Source organism: Hippoglossus stenolepis, chromosome 9 (genome assembly GCF_022539355.2).
Source record: "Hippoglossus stenolepis isolate QCI-W04-F060 chromosome 9, HSTE1.2, whole genome shotgun sequence".
In the NCBI taxonomy this organism is placed as follows: Eukaryota; Metazoa; Chordata; class Actinopteri; order Pleuronectiformes; family Pleuronectidae; genus Hippoglossus; species Hippoglossus stenolepis.
Genome location: NC_061491.1, coordinates 14,047,479 through 14,074,681, shown reverse-complemented (window position 1 = coordinate 14,074,681; position 27,203 = coordinate 14,047,479). Strand labels below are relative to the sequence as shown.

At 41.5% G+C, this 27,203-nt stretch overlaps 1 protein-coding gene across 2 annotated transcripts in view; it reads right to left on the bottom strand.

The window, feature by feature from the left end:
• Positions 1-27,203, bottom strand: part of LOC118115082 (EGF-like repeat and discoidin I-like domain-containing protein 3) — a 111,473-nt gene that overhangs the window by 2,048 nt on the left and 82,222 nt on the right. For both annotated transcript variants that reach the window (XM_035166025.2, XM_035166026.2), the window contains exon 9: positions 9,292-9,447. In XM_035166025.2, coding sequence (XP_035021916.1) covers positions 9,292-9,447 — 156 coding nt within the window. The remainder of the gene's footprint in view (positions 1-9,291; positions 9,448-27,203) is intronic.

Genomic DNA, 27,203 nt, shown 5'->3' with positions numbered 1-27,203 from the left:
GGAATGGAAAATCAGCAGGATTAATCCAAGCAGGTGCTGGAGACGGGGTTACTCTGACAATAGTTTCATTTCAAATAATCATAAGTGTTGGTTCTGGATTTAAACAGTCTTAAGCATGATGTCAAAGGTTTTACTTTAAGACAAAAATCACATTGAGGGTTTTGAAGTAAAAAAGTTTGGACTTTTGCTGGTTGGACATCAATTAATAGACTTTACAGAAATGTATATCGTAAAACAGAAGGATGAACATATTGAAGTTTTAAGTAAAAACTTCCTCTGAGTTTGGCGATGAACAGAAATATAAACTTATATGAAATTCGGCGGGAGGAATTGGTCAAACTCAATGTGTCAATGCTTCATTAGCAAATAGAGAGCGGAACACTAGCACTACGACAGGAATCCTTTCAATTCGTCCACTAGAGGCTGGTGCCGCTCAGCATAACTTGTGATGAGGTGCAGTTTAGTGCAGTGCAGTTAAAACAGGTTCAGCTTTCTCCAAATGTTCTTTACAAATGACAATCTGGGAACAAACAATGTGCCTTTTGTCTACTCATGAAAAAGAAGCACAGAGTTGTTTTTGTTTTTTACTCCATTTTTAGATAAAATAACTTCAGACTAAATGGATGAAAAGCTGATTGATGAATGAAACAAAAACATTTTTGATGAACTTGTTCACTCTTGTTTTTGGCGACTTCTCTCAACTGGCTACATAAACAGGATTTTAAGCAGTAATATAGATCAGATGTACAACTAATACTCATCCCGTGTTCTGCATTTTAAGGGACATGCAACTGTTAACAATGCAGTTGAGAAAATCGTTATAATAGTGTAGTTTTTCTATGTGAAGGAAGCGTGCATTATTACATTTTAAAATAAAAATTTGATTGAGTTAAGTACATAATGGTGAAAATAAAAAATAAAATAGTTAGAGGAAAACTAAGCTCAACTATTCTACAAAAAAATTTACTTTTCCGTTAACTGAAAGAATATGAAACAATCTTGCAATTATTTTTCCCTTTTCTTTTGTTCTGTGATTGCAACCACAGAGAATTGGAGCAATTGTCAGGCTGTTTGTAATTATTCACCTGTTCTTATAATAGCTTCTCTGGGGGATATATTACATGTTAAATGTAAATACCTGAAATGTTATAATTGCTAATTTCATTTCATTTGGAGCCCAATGCTGCTTTCTTGATTCTATATTTTTAAATAAAATAGACCTAACTGAAACATATAAATGTATACATCTATATAAGGAGAGAGTATTGTTGAGATTATATAAAAAACGTAGCATGAACAAAAACAGTAAACAGTAATGATACGGTTGTGAGACATTTCCTATCTAGTGGCAGCTGGACTGATAAGATGTAATTCTCCCAGATCAATAAGCAGTAATGTGACAAGATATCAAACCTCTGCTTCCTCCTCCCGGCACATGTGTGTGTTTTCATCAATACGAGTACTTTCATGTGATTTTTCTTCATTCAGCACGTGTTTTTAGTCCTTTTGTGAGCTACTTACTGAGGACTAACATTGAAATCATGTGACAGCTGACAACTTTCATTGCTTCTGATGTCTACCACAAACTAAAGCAGCTTTACATCCTGCATTCTGTTTCATCACTTTCTTCCTGCAACCTCTTCTGTCCTGTTTCTCCTCTTTCTCTCATTCTAAATTGCAGCATTGAGTTTAGACTGTAGTCAAACAAGGATTCCACTGGCAGGTCATCTCTCCTTCTACATGTCCTCGCAAGCTGCCTTTAACAAAAAAAGAAAATCCCCATAAAAGTACTTAGTGGTCGTAAAATATCTATCCATCCATTAATTTTCTACCACTAATGCGGGTATGAATCAAAGTGGCAGCAGGTCAATCAAAGTAATACAGACGTCCCCCTTACCAGCCAAGTTTCCTTGGGGCAGAAGGGGAGAATCCACTGTTTTTGGGCAGAGAATCATGGCCTCACACTCTAAAAGGTTAAACCCTCATCACCCCCACTGCATACTAAAGGTCACGGTCTGATAAAGCCAACAGAATCGCGTCATCTGCAAAGAGCAGAGATAGATTGACCGAAATTTGGTGACATTGATCAACCTTGGCAGAGGCCAGTACCCACCTGGGATGTCTTTGATTATTTTCCGTGAATACAACAACCAACGACCAAGGCTACTTTTCGGTATATTGGCAATTTTTTAAACCACAATGCTTGTCTGCCAGTCCACAGGCACTGTCCCTAACCTCCATGTGACTTTGAAGAAGTATTCTAACCAAGACAGCCCAGATAATTCCAGAGCCTTTCCCGGTGGATCTCCTCCGCTCCTGGTGCATTGCCACTGAGCAGCTTTGCCACACTCTCCTACGACCTGAAATGTTCCATAAAGTGTTAGTTCCACTGACTGATGATATCCCTTATCTGAGTCAGCTGTTCTCCGGCCCAGCTGAAAACAGCCCGGGCTCAGCCTTACTTCCTCTTCCTATGCCAGAACTTTGGGCCTCGACCAACATTCCCTCTCAATGTCCTCTCCCTTCCTGTTCCACGGTTTAAAAACCCAGCACAAAGCATACAATTCTAAAACTTACTAAACCATTCTGTGTTGACTACATTTGTCCTTCTACCATATGCTAGAGTAGGACAATAAACATTTGACATTGGAAAGAGAGATATATGCCACAACCAGGTGTGTTGCCACAAGTCTAATGTGACAACCAGGCTGCATGACAGCCAAATGTAAAGGGCTGGACAGGAAGGCCATACAAAAACAGTGGCTGTTTGAAATATGACAAGAATCTCTCCTTGACTGTCTGAGGATGTGCACAGTGTCAGAGGCAATGTCTCTAAAACAAACTGTCTTGAACCGGATATGTGAGGTTTCTCCATAAAAAGCACAAATAATGTGAAAAAGAAAAAGGATTAGCAACATGATGAGATAATCCACGACAACAAATCATCTGCAGACTGTCAGGGAATTAAAATCATTTAATAGTAGAATGGATGCCAACAACTGCCTCGCACTTACCAGTTAAAGTTGAAAGCATTTTAATTGAATTAGAGTAAAAGAAAAGATAACACATATTTTTATTTTCAAGTGATAAAGAGCATTGCCTTACTGAATCATGTTTGCAAATTTCAACAAAATCCATTTGATTCAATATTTTGCAGGAACTTTTCTTATTCCTTGTTTCGAGGCTCTCCCTTTTGCCATTGCCTGCAAATCCTCTTGGTTTATTTTGGCTTTGTTTCTTCACCTTACAACACCTCTCACCACATGGTTCACACACATCCACACTTACACCCCTGATGGCACTGACTCACACACCTCGCAGTCCAAATATAAATACTTTGCTGACATGTGTGTTACATCTTTTTCATGGCCCACAGGCTGGGTTATGACACCTTCCAGTCATCGCATTAAAAATTCACAGTCAAAGTTAACAGCATCTACCAAAACAGCTTCTGAGCTGAAAGTACATTTTTCGGGTTGTTACTAAAAATGTGGTAAACCAGGCATTCTCCAGAAATTTGTAATGTTTACTTATTAGTTCTGCTGTTGCTTCAGTCGTCTAATCCATGGCAGAGCCTGTCGTCCTCTGTAAATAGTGGGTTGATTGCAACACAATCAAACAACTGTCTCCACACTTAGGTGTTTAATTAGACAGATGAAGTATTTGATATTATTTGTTCCAATTCAGTAATGAGATAACAAAATACAAAACACGTTATAAATACGGCAGCTACTGCAGCTGAAGCCCAACCTGCTGTGTCTGACCTGCGGTCCGCCTGTCTGACATCAGGGAAACAGAGGCAGAGGCACCGGCCACTGACATTTGGAGCTGACTGGTAGTATTTGCGCTTGCAACTGAAATACTTCACCAGTGTGGCAGTTTTTTCCTGTCAGATTAAGTTGAATATTTTTGCCAAAGTCAAACAGCACAGGTCCAGCAGCAGCAACGACACAATAGACCCTTTGGCTCTTTATAAACACGCTCATCCAAGGTCTCTTTACTTCTTATAGATTACACTTTTTGTCACATATGTGAGAACTACTTGCGGGAAGGTCTTGCTCCATCGCCTACAAGCATAATCACATTATCCAATAGTCAAGACAAAAGCATCCAGGGCATTTCTCTGTGTGACTTCCCTCTGAACCCACGAGCCACAACTCTGCTCCCACCTATTGATTTTCCAGGCTGGTGGAGCCACGGGTGTGCTGTACTATGGGAGGGGGCCTCTGGAGATACAACACTCTATACTTGCCCAGGCTCCATTATTTAAACCTGGTGTACGGGGTCAGGGGAGCAGGTCGCTCAGATCTTTTTGCCCTCTGCCCTGTTGTTGCCTGATCCATGTGTGGTTACGTGAGTGCAACGCAACCACGTCTAGATTGAAAAGGTCAAGAGCAGCACAAGAGCTTAGAAGAGGCTCAATCAAGCTCAAATGCACAAATTATCAACTTTTTGATAATATGTTATGTAGTTGGGAGTTTTTCAAACCCTCAGGAACATATAACGTCCCGGCCAATATTTTCCAAGACCGCAGAAGAAGAAGATATAAATATAAGCGGTTTATCTTAAGATGACTGTCATCTAACAGTCAGTTACCCTCTGACATGGAGGGAATTGAAGGCTCTAATGGCTAATTAACCCTGTGTCACCCGTGTGCAACACTATTAAACATAAATCAATTACTTATCAAGTGTGTAAATATTGATACCCAGGAAGGGCCAGAGGTGCAGGAGCAGTCAACGTGGGCGACCCCAGGTGTAGAAAGTGTGTGCATGTGGGAAAGGGGCCAAGCCGACATACTTATGGAATGTATCCGAGTTTAATTATGTTCAGACAATGGGCTGTGTTGTTAATTGTCAGTTGAAAGTGCGGAGCATAGGTATTTGGGATTTCTGAGTAAAAAAAGAAAAAAGGCAAACAAGGTGGTGGGTGTAGAGGGATCCTGTGGTGTGTGTGTGTGTGTGTGTGTGTGTCACCGTGCCCCCGCTTTGACAACATCTGTATTCTGACAGAGCCTCCTCTCTCAATCTAGATGTAACCGCCTGCAGCCTCTGCCACACAGGAGCTGGAGGGGGAGCTGAGGAGAATACTTACAAGCCTGTACCACTGTGCCCGAACCAGACACACACACACACACACACACACACACACACACACACACACACACACACACACACACACACACACACACACACACACACACACACACACACACACACACACACACACACACACACACACACACACACACACACAGTATACCCCTGCCAAGTCAAGTATTGTGGTATGTCAGGAGGACCCTCGGGACTCCAACAGCCAAATGTGTCCTCTGACATTAATGGGGGAAAACACCTTGAAGAATCATACATCTGAGCAGCCCCTTGGCTTCGCTAGGGACAAACTGATTGACATTTCAGACGCTTTGCTAAACATGCCTGCCTTCTAATATAAAGCACACACACACACCCTCAGATTGACTGGCTATCCTGCCTGTCCTCCTCTGAATTATACCCAGGGAAACTTAAAAACCATTACAGAGATGTCTTATGTCTGGTATAATTTTCAAATTATGTGTAGCTGGTTAAAAGTGCTGTGATCCACAGATTTTTATTTTCTTAACATTTGATTTAAATATAAAACCTGAGACATAACAGGTTCCTGAGGTGTCACAGGCACACTCCTCTCTCCTTCTGCCTCAGATGATGCTTGCCAGGCCCTCGGAAGGAAAGCAGTGAGGTTGCCTGAGTGAAAATCATGCTGAGCCTGCGATGGCCCATATCCAAAGATAATCATGGGAGTTGAAATTATAAGCTCCTCAAGCAAGGAATTTGACTGCACAAATGGAAAAACCTTTCCCGACCTTCGGCTGCTGCACTGGCTCTGCCACAAGGATAAGGGCATAAATTGATATCGGAGCATTATTTGGTTTAACAAGATGCTGTCACATTTCAGTGTTTAGATTTATCGCACTGAGCCAAGCAAAAATAAAACTCTTACTTTAAAATGGCAGTTGAAGTTGCCACATAACTTCCACAAACGGCTCAGAATCAGTTTTTAGGAGAGAGGCAAACATCATAGCTTTTATGTGCACGGACTGCAGAGCCTGGAATGCATCACAATTTTGAAACCAAATATGATGGATAAATTAGCAACTTCAGGATTTAAGATGTTTGGGACTTATTACAAATTATTCTCGTACAAATATTTGGAAGAAAAAGGCATTCATAAATAAATAAGTGGCAATATTCATTAAAGATTTAATCTGGAAAAATGTATCTTCACACAATAAAGAAAATACTAAATAAAGGTTGGTACTTGCACTCGCAGTCTCTTGTGAGCTTGTTAAACTTTGAGATGTTACTGAGACACTAAAAACACAGCACGTTCTCCGATTAAATGATCTGTGCAAACCATTAGACTTGCTTACAAAATATTATGCTTTTAAATATTCAAGCAGTTGATTTTGGTTGAGACAGCGAGAGGGAAGCGCTGCATGGCTCCCACTGGTCTGACAGGTGCTTTTAGTGAGGCAGGTGAGAGGAGAAACCAATGAGATGCAGGAACCTCAAGTGTTGAATAATGCAAACAGCTGTGGGAAAAAAAACACTTAATTTCTATAAAACTTTCAAACAAATTCACTGTTATTTATTCATGAAAATGATTTCACAAAGTTTCTACATGATAATTGTGTTGTAAAGGATTGTGATCATAAACACTTCAAGTAAGTATTTTATTTTAATGGTGCTATTACCTATTCAATTCTAATTGGTAAAGTCACATTTGCCGCATGGGGATACATACACGATAATGTGCTGGGCATATTACACCCTATATATTAATTGCACTTAATTATGTGAACACTATTGCTAAGCAACAAAGAAAAAATCAACACCAAAGGGTTTTAATGTGATAAGTTATACACATTTCTGTGTTTATGAGTGGGAAAACTGACAAGAAAATTAACTAGCGAGCTCATAAGTACATTCGAATATTAAAGTAATTTCTATGAGGTACAATGGTTTTGATAGAATGCAACTGGAGAAGTTGGACATATCTGCATATGTTACTGTTACTGATGTTACGGTTACTGATGAAGCTAAAATCTTAATTTGTGTCAATTTATTCCAATCTCAGTAAATAATACAGTCTGATCATAAGATATAAAGAAGGTCTCCATACTGTCTTTTTTCTTCAGCACCAGTTTCTCTGTTAAGTTGTTCCCAGTGAAGAGAGAGCGTACCCGGCTTCATGCGGCCGCCAAAACGAGAAGCACCCAGGCGTCTTGTTTCTGAGCACTCCACCTTTTTGTGCCACCGATCGGTCTGAAAACCTCTGAACTTTTCATAAAGTGTCGTTTGCCTTAGCTCCTTTTCAGGCAACCAATGGGACGGACCAGAGATCGTCACCCTGGTAACAAAGAAAACGGGGAGGCTTGTCCTGGCCGTGTCTGTCTATCCTGAGCGGTGTGATATGTCAGACAGAAGCAAGAAAAGACTATTTGTGGCAGCAGATCTGCTTGACACTGACTGCTGATGGTGAGTAGTTGTGCTTTTGTTTTGTTGTCATAGAAACAAAACCCATGAGCAACGCCTTTTTTGATGAGGCGTAGGGGTTGAAGCGCTCCCCAGCGCCCTGCCTGTGCTGTTCTGCCAAAGTAAAACACTACACGCACACACGCCCTGAGATACGACTTTAGTTCCTTGTAATTTCTCTGGGTTTGTTGAGACACTGTAGAAGAAAATAAGCTTCATGCAATTTATGAGTGACCGTTTGTTAAATGCACTGCATTTGTTTCAGAAAAATGTGTAATGTCTTTTTGCAGAAGCTACTGAAATGTTACAATTTGTAGAGAATGCTAATGAGACACATTTTGCGGTCAACCGTTCCGACTCAGACAGCGACTATCTTCACTTGAATTAATACTGGCAGAGATGATACAGTTGTCTGTGAATGCAGTAAATGTCCTTAGACAGCCCTATTAAAATAAAAATACTTTTAGGTCCTGTACGTGCTTACTTGAGCAGCCACTGTAAGAAGTAAAGCCCGCCATGAGGCAGTGATGATTCAATTGGTCAATGTCATGTCTGGCATTCTGTTGGTTGGCGAATTCTGACAGGATCATGAAGCACGAAAAAGAGTGAGAGCAAAAATCTGAGAGCAGAATATTTACATTCACAGAACCGAACTGATCAAGAGGAGAAGGTCTGTGACTAGGACTACACACAGCAGTGAATCTGACTGAAGACAAACAGTTTGGAGCAGAAGCAAAAGTATATTTGCACGTGTGCGGGGGCTATTTAAGAGTCAGGGCAGAATGCTGAGGGAAAGCATTGCAATCTGAACATAAAGAAAAGAAATGATGCTCTCAAAAGTGAAATATTACTGCCTTGAATAAAAATAGGAAAGAAATTTCATAGATGAAAAACTAATTGACACTGCAGACTAAAATAGAATACGTTATATAGACTACATTCCACGATCTCGGTGTATATCTCATAGTTACTTCAAACACTTCCATTGTGTTTTTATTTGGTGCTATATACATGTATGAGATGTATTAGATCTCAGGTACTCGATTGAGTAAACACATCCCAAATCAGTGAATGAGCAGAAGTTGGGCTTTATCTTCCAATAATGCAGCAACAGAGAAAAGTAAACACCCCCTCTCTTTGCCTGCAGAATCTGAAAGACAAGCTATAACCTGGTGCCTGCAGCTCTCCCTGTCGTGGGCGATTGGAACGGACATGTGTACTTTGTTGAAGGGCCGTAAAACAAGATTTACGCCACAGCACTGGCCAAGCCAGGTTGACAGCCCAGTCTTATCTGATCCCAGACCAGAGAGAGGCAACAGGACAGACCAGGCGACCTCAGTTTGAGCCACAAATAAAGAGATGCTGAGGGGAAGAGGAGAAGAGGAACAGACAGGTCCCAAAATGGACATTTTCAAACGAAAAACCAGTTTTTTTTCCTTCTCTAAATTCACTGCTTTGTGCTTTTGTCTGCGTCAGGTTTCTGTCCTTCCTATGCATCGTTCTGTTGATGCTGTTCCTCTCCACTCACACTGGCTCTTACCTTCTTGTGTGATATATAATTCACAACTTCAGTACTCACTGCACCCAAAGGGCATGCATTTATAATTCCACAGTATTTTTCAGTATATATGCTTTGTGTACATGACAATAAAAATGTGTTTTTATACACAGTCCCGTCACCAAATATGTTGATGTATCTGTTTAAACCTCTTTGTCTTTGTGTGCGTCATCATGGTCTTGTGGTGTGAAGGACACTTACCTTGTCCTTCCCTTGTTTCTCGTCTTGATATATACTCCACCGCTCTCCGTCATTGCTGTACGCAACTTTGTACGAGCCAACAAACTGCACGTGGCCAAAGTCTTTAGCTCCCTGGGTGATGACTCCTGTGACCTTGGTCGGCACGAGCAAGTCCACCTGTGAGGGGCAGAGAGAAAAAGCAGAATGAGAAACTTCATTGGTCGAGATACTTAACGCGTGGAAAGGTTTCGGAAATGCTATTCTTTCCACATTCTCGTCCGCTTCCCACTTTTTTTTTCTCCTTTGGAGGTTATTAGAGGATTTACTGTATAAAAAACACCAGGTGCAAGAAGTCAGTTTCAATTATTCACAGAATATTGAACAACAAGGCTAAGTCCACAACCTTGCCTCAGCAGAAGTGGAATCACACACTGCAGCAGCTTCTGAGCCTCACATTGCACCACTCGGGTTAATTTTTAATATGCTCTCATTTGTTGCAGCAGGAAGGAGGCAACTCACAACACATATCGACATTTTAGGGTTTAATTAGGCTTCACTATATTGAAAAGTGAGAATAAGCTGAACCCCAAAATGCACCATGGCGATAATAATTATAGCGCCGCCACATTTACCTATTTATATTTATTTATCTTTGTACATTTCTAACACCTTGGTAATTATGAGTTAATATAAGAGTCATGTGAAGAAAACAACAACATCCCATGGAAATGGTTGGCTTTTCACCATATTTGAACAAAGAGCTTCTTCAAGTGTCCACAGATAAAAGGTGATGTACTTGAACAAAGCCCCAGGGAAAACAAGAGTTTTCAATCATTTATTAAACAATAGTGTGAACAGATAACAGAAATATCTCTCTGTGGAGAAGTAAGTACAGCCTTGGCCTCAGTAGCTGTTATTTTCTCCCTTTAGCAGAAATAACTTCTTGGAGGCGTTTTGCATAATTGTCCAGCAGTCTCTGACATTGGCTCTGTAACTTTTTTTGACAACTCTTCAGTACAAAATCCATTCAGCTACAAGATGTTCGAGGCTGTTCTTGTGTATACGGCCCCCCTTCAAATAGCCCCACCGCATTTCAATGGGATTCAAATCTGGGCTTTGACTCGGCTGCTCCTTAAAGTTCCATTTCTTCTCTCTGAGCCAATCCTTGTGGATTTGCTAGAGTGCTTACAATCAATATACAGCTGAAAGTCTCAGCTCTGGTTCAAATTCAGCTTTTCGGACAGATGGCCTTGCAGTATCTTGAATTTATAGCTGAATCGGTGGCTGCAAGCTGCCTCGTCCCTGAGGCAGTGAAGTGTCCCCAAACCATAACTGTTGCTGCGGCCAAACTATTTGTCTGTCCAGAACACAGTATTCCAAAAGGCCTGGCCGTTGCATATATATTCACTGGCAAAGTGAAGGCTTTTTCCTTGCAGGCAAATTTCTAAACCTCCTTTCTAAAAGTAGTTAAATGCACTTTCAAACCAACAAGAGTTACCTGCAGATCCTATGATGAAATTTTGGGTTGGTTCTTAGGTTACATAAATTTAGCATCAGATGGTTTATACTCTTGGGTTACATTTGTAGGGCCGGTCAGCACTGGACAAATTGGCAGTTTTTAAGAGATGTTTTTAATTCCCCAACCTTTTTTTCTGTTGGCCTTAGAGGGCTCTTTAGATCTAGACATGATGATATTACACACTTCAATATCAAAGAGAAGCCTGGACCCTGGATGTCTGAGGTTTAAATGAGACAGCTGTACTGCCCAAAAGGGCTCAAATCATAGGTACCTGAAGGTGAGATGAGTGTAAGAGTGAACTTTTTGCTTTTTTCATCTGACTTGGTTTTTCTTGTTTTATTTAATTGACTAAGACAAGTATAAAGTATAAAATATATATTTTACATTTCATTGTTTAATGCTTTTGAATATATCTTGTTTACCAATGAGCAGTGTTTCAAAGAGGATGTGTTAAATTAACATTTCCATGAGCCTCACATGACTGTGTCAACACTGTAAAGTAGATATTAATAAAGGAGGCGCTGCTGACTAAAATAGGTAATTTTGGGCAGTACAACAGTATATCTCATACTGTGATGGAAGATTAAAGGTAGTAATATAAAAGAAGTCTCCCACAATACATTTTAATACATTAAATCAGTGGGTGTTGTTTGTAATGTTAAGATAATTGTACACGCTGGGCAGAAAAACCCTTAATCTCAACAATATATTAAACAAAGAGGTTTGTTATCGTTTTGTATAGAACAATAGGTCCTAGATGACAAATCAAGGGTGTGAAATGTTCATTACTCAAGATTTCACTTTCTTTTAAAAGAGAATTTTGATTTGTATTCATGGGGAAAATGCAAATGGTCCTAGAAAGTGCCTGATGTATTCCCAATTTCCCAACGCGGAAATATAATTTTAAAACTGTCTCTCTCACACACACACACACACACACACACACACACACACACACACACACACACACACACACACACACACACACACACACACACACACACACACACACACACACACACACACACACACACACAGTCAATGCAGGATGGGAAAAAGTCTCCACTTTGCATTTCGCTGTCACATGGAAAGATAGCGGCGACATTTGGAAGCACGGAGAGAGCAACAGAGAAAGAAGCATAAGCATGCAGATTTATTTCCTCTGCTGAATATACACAGCATCCAGACAGCAATACATCAAACTAATTGGCCTGGTCAGAGGCCAACACATACTATGTCACGGTGCTCTGACAGAAGAAAATACAGCCCTGAGTAGATTAAACAAATAAGCAAACAAACTGAAGTAATGCATGAGCTATGGCTCGGTTTCATTACACGGCCTCGACACATTGCAAAACAGCACGGTGCACCTCAGTACAGTGCACCACACAAAAACCACACTTTTTCTTTATTTCTCATGAGGTTTCAAAACTACTCAGGAGCTTTTTCTTTCCCCTCGTACACTTTAAGATTGTTCCCTGGGTATTACAGAGACCATCTTAAAGGCAGAGCCCCCTGCTGCGTGCACAAGCAAACACAGACCCTTGCTCCTGACTCACACGTTGACACGAGCCATGCCTCAGTGACAACAAAGCAAGTTTGTGGCTCTCCGTAAGACGTCCAAGCGGATAAACTCCCAGTGCTCCAATTGTGAGATGTTGGGCCAATGAAAATAGGATGAAAGGCATTGAAGTTAGCGTGCAGACATAAATTATGTCTTAACAATGCAGCGGTTATAGGTATGCAATTATGCAGATGGGACGCGCAACACATGCTCCATTTGGTGTCAATGCACTATTCATGAAGTTTCTCCTTCAAATGGAAGCTTCCACTGCCTCCCTTTCTGTGTAGTGCTCATTTCTGTTTCTGAATGCAGTCGGGGCTGTGATGTATACGAATAACTATAAACAACCGCTGTGTTATAATGACGATACTGCCACGACGAACCCCCGGCTAAAGAGGCCAGATATAAACAATGACACTGGCTGCTTGGTTCATTTAGAGGGGAATGATACCTCACCATTGCGGGGCTTTGATTATGCTCCAGTCGCAGAACGTCGAGGTAATCGCATTCTAGCCAAGCAGTCAAGTCTGCCACCAAAACAAAGCAGAGTTGAAGGGGGAACCTGTAATTCCTGTCACAGGTTTAAGTCACAAAATACAACCGCCCCTAGCGACGTCAAGCTCTCAACACTTTGATGGCTCAAACTGAATTAGGGAGCGAGACAAGCTTGTTAAAGCAAGGCCTCTCCTCCGGTCCTCCGTCGGCTGCTCTTTTTCCATCACACTCTCAGCCCCATTCTCTCCTCCATGAGCTGTTAACCCAGACAAACAAGGAGTGTGTGAAAGCTTTGTGACAATCTTTGGATGCTCGTGGCGCTCGCAGTTGTTCCGGGAGAAATAAGACATTAGAATCTAGAATTTAGGATTCAGCCTGCTGTGTCTAATCTTATCTAATATAATCTCCCAGTTTACCCAACAATACAGCTGAACAATGAAACGGAGACAGGGTCAAATGCTTATTTGTATGTCTCTTTGTGCAAATGTGCGCTCGTTCCAGACACACTCACCTCCCAGACTTATTAAGACAAAGGTTTGTGTGTAAATCCCACGACCACATTTGAAGTGGCTTTGCCATCGTAGGATGAAAAGATTAATACAGTGAGAGGCAGCTTAATAAGGAGACAAATGAGACCCGGTTTCGCATTTGCTCGCTTTACATATCATCCTGCTGATATAACTGTATCACTGAGACTCATTTCATCTTCACAGCCTGTGTATGCGTTTGTGCGATACATCTATTCTGCTCTGACGTAGCCGTGCAGAATTCAGAATTGCGTGCACACAACTCACAAAGCCGTGAGGACAGTACCATGGCCCATCAAAGCCACAGCAGGGTGGCTATCATTAAAACTTAAAGCTGGTGCAACGGCGAGAAGAAAATACCCTGTTCCACGGCTCATGTCACCTACAGTGAGTCGTGTTCCTTAAACGTGACAATATGCTTAAATTCTTACATAACAAGAAGTGCAATGCCCCGGTCATATCTCCATATCATGCTAAATGTAAGAACACGTTGTCTGGTTCCTGCTCCTGAGAAGAGACCATATCGACACCTAAAGTCAGCATTAAAAACATGAGGTGTGGGTTTATGACAGGTATAAGCAGGGTCTTATGAAAGGTGGTATTGCATTGCATTATGGGGCTTTGGAGCTTTACCCATATTGGAGACTATAAGTCAAGATATATCTGCCTCTTCACACTATCTCTATGGAGCTGAAATGCCAAAGCACTGCAGAACTCGCCAGTCACAGCGTCGTTCTGTGAGATTCTTTCGTAGCCGGCCGAATAAACTAACCAGACTGGAAAACTTTAGTGAATGTTCACACACCAGCACTGTTTTGGGGCCTTTGGTGAAGTGACCCGACTCGTATTCCGTGTCTGCATTGTCAGATCTGTCTGCTGTCTGAACGGTGGTATTACTTTTGTCCCGTGACGTGACTCTGTTCTGCTGCAACCCTACCATCTTCAGAAAAGCTCCTTAGCCCAACAAGCAACCCACCCCCCCCTAAAAAAAAAGAAAAAAAAAAAGAAACGAGAGATAGGGCTGAAGGCATGAAGGCGGGCAATTTCCAGACAAATGGCTGACTGAGGGTAGCACTTCTCCTCTGAGTGCGAAGAAAAGCCTGTGTGTCATGACACCCCTGAGTATAAAAATGTGCCATTCCCCACACGGGCACGCCAGCTAAGCCAATTCTGTATGATGAAGCAGGGGTCTGAGTCTCACTGAGCCTGAGAGGTTGTTGAGTGGCATTCTGCTTTTTCTGCATGAAAACACAAAGTCTCAGCAACACGAAAAGTAAAAAAAAAATAAAAGGTTGGCAGCAAACTTACCACTACACTCACTACAGCTCAAATAAACTAGACTTAAAGTTGTAATTATATAATTCTGCTTGTTTTGTTCATTGCAACTGCAAACAAACACTCTGCAGCCTTTTTATAAACTCAGTCTGTTGGACAAAGAACCTTAATTAAAAATGGAAAATCTAGGGTTTGATTATAAATAGCTGCATGTCAAAATGAAAAACAAGAGAAAATATGTTTGCCTTTTCTTGGCTGAAATAATCAGAGGTATTCTTTGATACAAGGTGGCGCTGAGCATTTTTAGAAACCTGAAAAACCCAGAGAATCTGTTTTGGGATGGAAATCTACAAATTCATCCACACGTCCCAACTGGCATATAACGGTTATTTCTAAATAATAATAATAATTAATAATACAGAAGCTTGCAACTTAACATCTAAAAAGATTTTTGAGTGCGACGATTTAACATTTCCCTGTCTGGAAATGTTAAACTTAATTTTAGGATAGACGAATCAATGTCACTTACTATACGACTTATTTATATAACTCAACACAAGTTATGCCATCATGTTCACTGCTCAACCTCAAATATCAACACACACACGTACACACACACTTTTGTGTTGTTTGGGTGGGCCAGAAATCAATGTTTGATGGATGCCAACAGCTCTCTTTACTTAAATTTCATAAGAATGATGAGATGAAGAAGACGTTGTTTGACTTGGTGAAGAGCCACGTTGATTAAGTCCTGAGAATCACCGCCCACACCTGCCTCTGCACTTTGCAAACTTTCACTGGAGACAACTGGAATTCATGGATAATCCGAAATAACAGAAGTAGACTGGTGGCGCACGGTTTGCTGATGAGGTACGCTTCAAAACCCCCATATTTAACTCCAATGTCTATTAGTGTCCTGGCTACCTGGACAAATCCTTTGCCACTGACTATATCAAATAGGTGTATATCCAGGCAACACAGGTCCACGCAGTCTTCAACGAACTTGGATTTAGCTTCAGGTGGCACTTGAATCGTCGTCATGGTTAACTACTTCACTAAATCCCTCCCACACAGAACTATTCTGTCCTTCCCTTTTCTTTTGTTTTTAATTCCAAATTTTTTTTTCTCTCCCGGATCATCTTTGACTCCATTCTCCATTGGCGCTCGAGACATTAAAAGGACCTGCTGCTCTGAGAGTAGCTAAATAATGCCTGATGGAAAATTAAGATTAAAATATGATGTTCACATTTTAGAGAATGCTATTCATAATTTCCACATTAGTGATGTATGAGGCCAAATTCTTCCACCGTAATCGGCTATTAATCAGAAATGTACATTTTTACGACCCTACCCACCTGACCTGCGGATCACGGCGTCATTTACACTGTGTTTTAAGCCTAAACGTCCACTACCTGAAGAAGAGAGTGTGTGTGAGGTGTTCCGTGTGCCCGAGGCTATCAGAGGACATTCAGGCTAAAAACATGGTGTAAATGAAGCTGTTTCGAGTCGAAAGCGCGGGGTCTTGGCGGCATCGAGCTCCAGGAGAGTGGCGAGGAAGTGACTCTGGACACCAGCGTCAGGTGAGTTGTTCAGCACAGGTGTCACCAGTAATCACCCCCTCTCGTGAACACAGTGCTGGACCCGGTGCTGCTGCTGCCGGCGACTAGGAGGAAGATGGACACGCTGCTCTGTAGGGTGAGGAGAATTTACGCTAAGAGTGACAGAACTTGTGATTGAGCAGCAAGGGAGAGTCAGCACAGGCTCAGCTTATATATGTGTGTGTGCTGCTAGCATTAAGGACATCATGTCTGTTAACTGAATAATCCACTGATCCGCTACAGCTGCAAATGGAACCCTGGTGTGAACCAAACAACAGAACTGAGACTGTTTGAAAAAGGTATGGTGTTGGTCCAGTGTCTTTGGAGGACACGCCCCACGTTTCTGAGACAAATACTGCTTTTTTCTTGACTAAATTGAAATTAAATTTTAAACAAGCTAACTAGGTGATTTATCATTGCTTTACAAGGACATTGAAACAGAAATCATTTTTAGACCAGAACTCAGAAAAGGTCTGCAGAATAGGGCCCGGACTTTCTCTGAAGCTTACCATTGCATTCTTCACACATGAGAAAAAGGGGTATGAGTTGTGGTGCAGCATATATATATATATATTTCAGTCAGACAACTCACGTTCAAACATTTATTGCAGCATTACAACAGGTTTTGTGTTTGGCGTCTAGGCTCCAACTTAATCACTCCCCCATATGATTACACAGGAATGATGGGAGTGATGAGCAAATACCTGTAACCCCCCGTTGGAGCCTACAGGTGGATGCTGGGGTGGTGGAGGGGCTGAAGTAACTGGTAGCCATACTGCTGCAGCAGTGTGAGCAAAGGGGATGATGGGAAATTCCTCTCTGGTTAAATAGACCACCTGATAAGGTGGGCGTGTAATATAGATGGTTGTGGAGAGTGAGGTATGTCACATGATGTATGTCACATGATTGGCGCAGCGCAGCTCGAGTTGCCTGCCAGAACTAGCTCGCCGGCGTCACCACATATATATATATATATATATATATATATATATATATATATATATATATATATATATATAGGAAAAACATTTTCCCCCAGTTTTACATCCTGAGCTTGTTAGAAACTTGCTCACGATACATTCTCCAGATAACCTCCTGCTGTGTTCTCAGGTGGGCTTCACTCACTTTTTTACTAAGGGGCTGGCAGGAGAAACCGCAGCGACTGTCATTTGCGTCCTCAGGTACAGTTCTACCAGATAAGCTCAGTGCACGTCTGAAAGCAGCTGCAGTGTGTTCAGAGAACCTACTGCCTAAAATGTCCTCACTCCGGTAAGGTCTATAAGTCAATATAGAAGTACGGGTACAACACACAAACACACACACACACACACACACACACACACACACACACACACACACACACACACACACACACACACACACACACACACACACACACACACACACACACACACACACACACACACACACACACACAGGGAGTAACTCTACAGCGTGTCGCAGCAGGTAGAAATCCCTGCTGAGCGCTCACACAGTGTAAGAAGCTGGTGTGCAGACAGTCTGAAGTGTGACTCAGGTGCCTGGGAGCATTGCGGATAGTGAAAGCAATGTCACAGATATCATACCGAGTTAGACTGGTCAGTGTGGCACTGAAAACACTTTCCTGCATCAACGTCAACACTCTCCCTTTTTTTTTGTTTTGTTGAAATTTGACATGTATGGCATCATTTCTTGAAACTGCTAAATGTGGAGTGTGACTCGAACACAAACAAACTTCACGTGAGATGAGCTTCGCTTCAGAGCGAGATGCTGTCTTGTTTTGGCAGTGCATTACAAGAGTCAACTGCTTGGCTGGTCAAGGCACATCTTGCAGCCAGAAGACATAAATAAGAGAAAAGCACTGTGTGGTGACTGATAGTGAATTGCAACAAGGTGACAGGCGCACATATTTGTAAACAGTTTTCCACAGCATGAGCATTGCTATGCATTAAGCATCCCCACCTCTCCTCGGCGCTCTGGTCTTCGTGCCAGCACACTTTGCATGAAAAAACGTCACGTGTCACAAAAATTAACATTTCTAATTTTTCATCTTCACAGGATGCCAATTGTGGTTACGCAGATAACGGAGAACATTGACATTTATGAAAAAAGACCGGAATAAACCTCAAACCTCAGAAACAGAACGATCACAGACATTTCCTTCATGTTCGTGGCACGGCTGGATGGCTGCACGGATGTGGACATGTAATTTAGAACAGATATTTATGGGGCCAGAGAAGGAATTCTACTCATTTCGATTATCTGCTCATTTCTTATTTTGCTCCTAGTGCAAATCATTATTTCCACACATCCAGTGAAACATCTCAATATCTACTGGATGGATGGGAACAACATATTATTAATGTATAATTTAATTCCTATTTTCTAACTTCAAAACAAAGACAGCCCTTTATAAACCCTGTGTTTTAAAGCACGGACATCACTATCTGAAATTGTACTAGGCACATAGCCGTATGGCTGATGGAGCCTCGGTTCAACATGTCAAGTTACAGTACGTCTACCCAGTGGCAGGAGCCGGAGACGGGAATTGGCCATGGCAAAGAAGGGACAAGAAGGAAATCGACCATGGTGGTCTGGATCATTTAGAGCTATTACAGCAATGAGCAGCATCTGCAGGGCCATCAAGTGGCACACCGTGTCATTGTGAGCGAAGTGAGGAATTAAGATCCATGGGCGTAAAAAACGGCCTTGATGCTGCACAAGTGTGGGACATGGAGGATTACACACCCATGCGTAATGTTGGCTGTAACTAGACATGGGATGGACACTGACTGATAAAATCTAAAGTAGTCTGTCTCTCCCTGTGATCTTGTCTGGAAATCTGTGATTCATGCTGGGGGGGGAAGAAGAAAACTGCTTCCTGTTGGATTAGTAAACGAGAGTAAAAACGTGAACTAGTTTAATCACGTAAAGCCACGTGTTCCTATTCTAACAGTGACGATACAGGTTTTTAAAAGGTCCTGCAAAATAAAAATCTTTTACAACACTGGCTCCTGCACTACATCATACCTCACTGCTCTCTCCCCTCTCCTGCGTCGCACATGGAATATAAAATATTCATATCAAATCCTCACACATGTGCGCACACACACACACCCACACACTCTGCACAAAAACACGATGTGCTTCACACGCAATAAAAAGGTAACCATGTAATTACATAATAGATAACAATTAGGCACATAAGTGGTCTACTCAAGAAAAAACGTAACATGGACCTAATTAATGCCTGTTTTTTTTTTCCGTTTTTTTTTTCCTACAGAGGCTTAGCTTAACTATTCTGAATTAATCATAACATTGCAGGATGTAGCAGTGCTGCTTAAGTGCAGGCCATACTCTCCGGGGTGCATAACATAAAGATGTCTGACTTAAACATATAGAAGTGAGGGGGATATCCTGCTTGTCAAGAGCTGGCTTTCAGACACCCTGAAACCACAAGATACGCATGCAGAACACACTGGACCCAATCTCGGCTGCACTGATTTAAGCTCTGGCACCTACAATTCTGACAATTCCTGCAGATCCCACGATTACAGCTGGCACTGCTGCAGACTCATGAATCACTCATCCCAAGATAAAGCAGATAAATGCGTCCTACGCTGGCTGAGAGCGGGGAGAGAGAGAGAGAGAGAGAGAGACGTGGAGGGCGGGAGGGAGATGAGGATCAGGATGCAGTGTGGAAGGATAAGATGGCTTCCTTGGATAATGAAAACAATAGAGCACCATTACAGGCTTCCAAGCAGACCTGTGCATTTAAGGATATAGTTGGAGGGATGAGACACTAAAAACCGCCCGACTGAATCAGGAAAGCAGATGGATTTACCATCCCTTCCGTAACTTCATTTGGCAGTTAATTGAATCCACATTCTAGCTGCAGGGGAAATTGAATAAAATAGGGGGAAGAAAGAGCCATATTGGACAGGATTAAAATGAGTCTCTGACGATAATACACTAATGAAATTTACATCAGCCATGTTTTCAAATTAGTGCAAAGACTTTCTAAGATTATTCTGGAATTCTTGATTAATGTTCTCAAAGTGATTGAATAGCTGCGGGCACATTTTCTCAAGCAACATACTGTATTTATGTCTCATTAAATTAAAATAAGTTTTGTAATGTGATGGAGTCTCGAACTTGGTAATGAGCATTTAGATATCAAGTATCATATGAGCCCGATCTGACAGGCTTCTCCGCAGAAGATTTATGATGGCCCACAATAATAACCCCTTAATATGATTCTCCACATTTGAAAACTTGCCAAGTCTTAGTATCACATACATTGTACAAGGCTACATGGGGCTCGGACTGGATTGGCACATCTGCAAGGGCAAGTGCCGGCTGAGGAATTTGCAGTCATGGTTACATCCTTTATTCTGGCTTCCAAGTTGTGTATCGGTGGTCGAGGCCACGGCTCAGATTTTTTTCTACAAAGATGTAAATCTATATCTGATATTGTCATGTTAACTCTGTGAAGGTTGAAGCAAGATGAAAAGCATTTGGAAATAAATATAGGTGCAGAGTTATGTTAATGTCAGTGGGTGCTCTGAATAGTTGAATGAATCACCTCCACACCCAAAATAAACCTTATGCAAAAAACATTGTCTACAAAAGCCCTAGCCATAACCTAAAGGCCCAAACAACTACTAAATATATTTGTTTTCAAATCTATTTGCTTTTACTCAATGTTGTCATTACTTATTTATGGTAGCAGATTGGACCATCAAGGGCGACACTGATTGGTGATTAAAGTTTGGAGCAGGTGACTTACTAACACTCCTAGTCCCTCCAGTTGATCCAATTTTGCACCGACCGTTTGTCGTCTGATCGATGTGAATGTCCCCACTATGCTGGTACACGGTTGGTGCTTGGCATTGTTTGTGGGGACCCAGAACACACACAAAACCCGGCGCCTATGCACACAAGTGTAGATACAGCCTGTCGTATTAGCAGGTACGCTCAAGCCAGTGTTTCTTGCATTTCATAAATTTCATAATTTTTTCAGCATCACAGCGGCCGGCTAAAGAGATGTGTGCTTCTCGCTGATTGCAGGAGAAACCGCCTCGGGACGTTGTCCCTCTAACATTGTTTCTTTAATTAGTTCAGCAAGAATACCTGGCTGCAGGTGCTGTTCCTATTGATTCAGCTTTGGGCACAGAGTAGTAGGACAAATGGTGATAAAACCCGGAGCAGCCGATAGAACAAAGAATGCATTTAGTGTGGTTAGAACTCTGAATAGTCAGGTCTGCGGGGACATTGCTGTTATCTATCTATTTTAAACCAGATCAACACGGTAGGACGGTTATATAAATGCTGGATTTACGATGATACTCTCTATATTCTTCCTAACAATTCATGGACTGTGTTTTCCATTGGGGGGGGGGGGAGATCAAGCTTGAAGGACACAGAAAACAGCTCATCCTTGAAAGTTCCCCATAAAGTCTTACAGTCCATTTTCCCATGCAAGTCATTTCAGCAAAGTAGCAGTGTCCTGCTCTTGGGAAAAAAGACACGATAATTGTTATTCCCGATGATCAAAATCCCTCTTAAATCCTTACATGCAACAATGCCTCCATGCTCTCTGAGGCAGCTCCTCTGGTTTTAGAAAGGACACGCTTCATCTTTGCTGCACAAACCCTCAAGAAGTGACGATAGTTTCAGTGGGACAAATTAAAGGCATTCTTCTCAGCGGACGGATGAAACAAACACCCAGCTAATCCTATTGATTAAAAGGAATAGAGTCTGTTGTCAGCGGCGCTGTATTTGAGGTAGCAATTTGATTAGGAAGCTGTGCCTGGCAAAACTGGTGTAATGATAATACCCGGTTTGATTACAACAAATGCTCGCTCGCAGGCACTGAGCGGGAATCAATCTTGCATTATGTCTCCTTATTGTTCTTTCTAGCCTGTACTCCACATGGGACAATGCTCTGTGTGAAGTGTCAACACGCACCGAAGCTTTAGTTCTCATTGGCTGGTAGAGCTGCAGAAATGTTCTTCTTAATGTGTTAGTTCTTGCAATTTGAATTACACTCTTACTTTTAGAAACTGTGAATCACTCTATGAAATAAAACCTGGAATTGGTAATGGAGTGATCACTTGTTTTTAGAAACAATTAAACCCAATTGCAGGAAAGTAACTGATGAAAGGCATTTGAAACACAGGACTGATTTGAAGCAGAGTTTTTCTTTTAAGGTATAATTAAACCTTTCTATGACAGTATTATACCTTTTAAATGTAACATGTGTTTGGCTCTGTTCAAATCTCACACTGTTATTGCAATAATTACTCTTTCTGAAGTGACTTTACGGATTTTAACTTTCAGATACAACCGTTTGATGAAGTATATTTTAATATGTATGTATTTAAGTAAAGACAGAATTAGTAATTGAAATGTCTCTAGTACCCTCTATGAAAATGTAGCATGTATTTGATTTAAACTATTATCGTTTCAAAGGGGAACTGAGCACTGAAAGCACAGAGCCGCAACTATAAGTGAAATCCATTAACATTGCTCATTTTAAAATTGGTTTAATTTGACATTTGCTCTCTGCAGAAATAATTTCACTGACTTACACATTCTGCTTCTGCCTCGCTATATACACACGCTGTTCCTAAACAGAGCGAATCACTCACTGACGTCTCTACATCTCAGTGGCTCACCTCTCGCTGTCTGTCTCTCATGTCAAATAATTTATCAGTGGTAATTTGCTGGACTGTCACATGTCCTCTGCTTGTCCTCCTGGTTCTGGGAAGCCTAGTCTGCATATCAAGTTGTCATACTCGTATTGATCGGACTTCAGCTGAGGGCTTAGTAAAATGAACTCTTACCTGCTTCCTAGTGTTGTGTTGCTTAAAACAAAAGGAACACATCTATTCCACTCAGTTAAGCAAAATAACAAGTTGCTGTGCGAGACCGTCAATGAGAAAAGTCACTCACTGAAGGTGAGGTAGAGGAGACGCAGTGTGACTGGGCTGCAAACATTTATTTCACAGTGCCGGATCATCCCAGATCAATTGTAGCGTAGCATCGGTGTGAAGTGCCGCGTGTACTGTGCCCAGTCTGGAGATGACAAGTCTACACTTAACTACGCTGACATTCAACCTGCTGGGAATCTCCTCTGGTGTAAGTTATATTTAGACCATGAATTACATATATCTATATTCAAGTGGAAGCCGGTGCCTTGGATGAACAATCTTTAGGGACGGTCACACCTTTTCGTCTGTGAGATTCTCAGCAGGATAAATTCCAATATCACTGTGCTACATATCCAAAGTAAAAGACAAAATCTAATGTGTCCATGAAATTAAGTGATCCCATAAACCCTTAAAAACCCGGCGCACTGGCCATGACAGAGAGTTACTCCTCTAATACTGTTATCTTTCACTAGACCCTAAATGATAACATTGACAAAATACATCAAGAATCACAGTTCATCCATCCAATGTCTTGGCAAACCTGCGGGCACTGGGCACTGGGCGAAGAGAGCTGTCTCAAAACATGTATTGGGTATAGGTTATAAAGATATGGGCGCCAAGAGCCACCGTTTATCTGCCATTTATCTCCTCATCACCGATTTCCTGTAGGGAAGATCATGTCCACAGCTTGACCCATGAGTGTCCATCATCTAATGCTCATTCTGAAAGGGAATAAAGCGGAGGATTGTATTCAAACCACACAGAACGTAGTGATGCGAACTAGTCTCACTGCTTGCTTTGCTCAAAACAATTTCTGCAGTTCAAAGTCAGTAAAAGAAACGGCCACGACCCAGTTCTGTCATATTGGTTTCTGAGGATTATCGTAACTTCCAGCAGCAAGAACTTCACATATATGGCACTGGGATTTATGGTTCTTAAATCCTGCGGACATTATTTACCTGGATTACTGGGAAATACATAGTGGTTTTCTGGTAATCAGTCATCATGAGGGCAGCACCGTTTCCTCAAGAATCCCAGACATTACTTTGCATACAGCTCCAACCAACTGTCACCAGTGAAGAGATATTGGCGATGAAGAAATGCATGCAGGTAAACTGGCACCGGAGTAATAACACTGTGGCAGCAGCCTGTCGCGTGCACCTGCCAGTGTTATTACAGCGTTGACTGTGATAGTTCACTTTACTTATGTGTCTCCAGTTGCCTTTGTCTCCCCTGTCTTGGTTTACCGTCTCCCACTGAGCTTTCCCCTTGGTCCCGTGTGTTCCTGCAGTGAGTCACTCCTTCCCCCACATGCATGCAGGGCCGTACCCGCTAAGCTGCCACGGTTTAGCTCATCAGTATCTGCCAATGAGAAGCTCCACTCCCGCAGTCTTTTCCTTAATTAAAATGTTAGGTGTGCTCTGCATTAGTCAGAGTACATTTACACTGTAAAGTTCCTTGGATCCTGTGACTTTGCCACACTGCCTTCAATACAGAAAACCATTTTGTGATATTGTTGAGCAAACATTTCTAATGCAATGGAAGCGTTCATATTTGTTCACCTTCGCAGAACATGAACATTGTTATTTAATTATATAAACTACAAATACTGTCTTAATATCTTCCAATCCTGATGACACATCTTAAGTTATATTTAAAAAATACCATTCGCAGACCTTTGCCCTACTTATCTGTAAAATGTAAATTAGAATGTTATGTTACAGCTGCATTACCACATTAGCCAGACTGTGCACCGATGTGTGACGACTGCAAGCTGAATTTAACATAGCGCCGCTTGAACTGTTTGCACAAGAGATACTGAGGCTCTTTCAAAGTTTCCACACAAAGGATTTAGCTCACTCTGCATTGTCAGAGGCAGAGGTGATTATCAGGGTGCCACAGCCACAGCCACACCACACTTATTTATCACTATAAGGAGATAATTGGGTGCGAAAACCTTCAAGATAGAGGATAACAAATGCATTGCTACAGTGGAATTACTTTCACGGCTTGTTCTGTAACCTTTGCGGTGCACGGACACATTAAAAAAAGTTGCAAATGAAGTGATGAATGATCGTTGTGAGCACAAGGCCGTGTGCTGTATACACAACCCCTTATATTAGTACGTTACATGTTGGGTTGTTGTTTGACAAAAAAGCCTAAAACTACAACTCATCATTAATCACTGTAATTCAGATGATATGCATTTTTATTATATAGGATATATATATTTATAGGGCTTACACAACATGGCTAAGCACGGGTTGTAGAAGATGGCACTGGGAACTTGAACCTGAGGAAAAATAGTTACCTGAGAAACATATCATTTCCTACTTCTCGAAATATCAATAATCAAAAGAATATGACTTGACCTTTGACCATCAAATTCCAATCAATTAATGACGAGTGTGTATGAGTGTTTGTGCCCAGACAGTCTGTTGAGTTATTGCCTTCACAAGAATGAGATGGACAGATGGGCATATGACCCCAAAAATGATGCCAGTGGCTGTGGCCATCGTGGATTCACAAGTAAAAAATGGCCTAAAAAAAAATCAATGTAACTGCCTGGACCATCAGTGGTAGTTATCTGTACCTCAAAGCACAAAAGGAGAGGACAAGTGAGTCTTGAGGCTCCCTTTTAATGATCTAGTCACATGGTCTAAAGAGCGATTGGGCAAGTTCATTTAGGGCATCTCCAAATCCACTTCTACAAGTTTAACAGTGGAGAAATAGGTTCAAGAGAGAAAATGGTTTAAAACAGCTTCTATTTAGTCTCTCAATTAATCATGGGTGTGTTTTCAGCTTAACGTGCAATAAACCAGTCCCATCTCCCTTTCTATTTAAAAGCTAGGTGCGGAGTAGACCATCTGTCTGTGTAGGTGCATATATCTTAATAATGTTTTGTTAAAAGTGCAATTGCTTTCCACTGCCTCATGATTGGGGGGGGCACTAACAATGCACCTGACCGCACCTCATTTTAACACCAATGATGCAAGTGCCTTTGCTACTTAAACACTGTGGGTGTGGATGGAAAAATATGAGTATTCTTTCTCTGTCGACGGCACAAAACTTATTTCGAGTTTTCCTATTCCTTTTTTTTTCAGTCGTGATGCTACCTGGCACCAACCTACAGAGAGATGGAGAGGAAGCTGAACCCCGCCCATCGCCAACAAAACTTCTCGCAGTCCCACTTGTCAGAATATGCAAAAGACATGTTGCTTTACCAGGGACACTGTGAAATTGGAAAGTAGCTCGTGCCTCTCTGACAAATTTCTCTTTGCTATGTGAATATGTTAATGTGCACAATTAACTAATCAGCTTATGCCAGCTGGAGTACTTGGCAGCTTAGTCCTGACAGATTCAGCTCCTCTCTTGAAAGCATCTTGAAAGATTGTGGCTCGGTCTCCCTCTGAGTAATTCTATCGCCTGCTCGGCCGGAATAACTTCAGCTTGGACATTCCAGACACAGGTCCAGATATAAGTGTTTTGGTTCTGGTTTACATATGTAGTCCGTTGAAAAATACATGTTACTCAAAGTGATTATATTCAAATCCTGCATCAGGGTATTTTAGCTGTCAATTCGGATGGGCATAATAATCGGTGCAGGTTAAAAGACAAAACTTGTCTAATAGCTGGTGTTTCAACTGTTTGCAATTCAAGATGCATGAAGGGGTCCAGTGTGATATTTGGTGACTGTAGAGAATTCCCCACTGCTTCTACTGCACAGCAGAGCCGTTGTCTTGATTGATAGCAATACTTAACTTGTCATTAAGGATGATTAATTCCATTTATCTTTAAGGTTTAAAGTCATCCGCTAATGTCACTGAAAATCAATTATTTACCATGGCAACCGGCCTAAAGAGGACACAGATAGTGGGGGTTTAACAAATGCCCACAAGAAGATCGCTAAATAGAAACTGGAATTACCACCTTGCAGTTGCACGCCTCCGCAAATCAGCCAAGCTGCAGGAAACAACATCATAGACTCCGTTCCTGAGGCATTCTGTTAAATAATGGCCA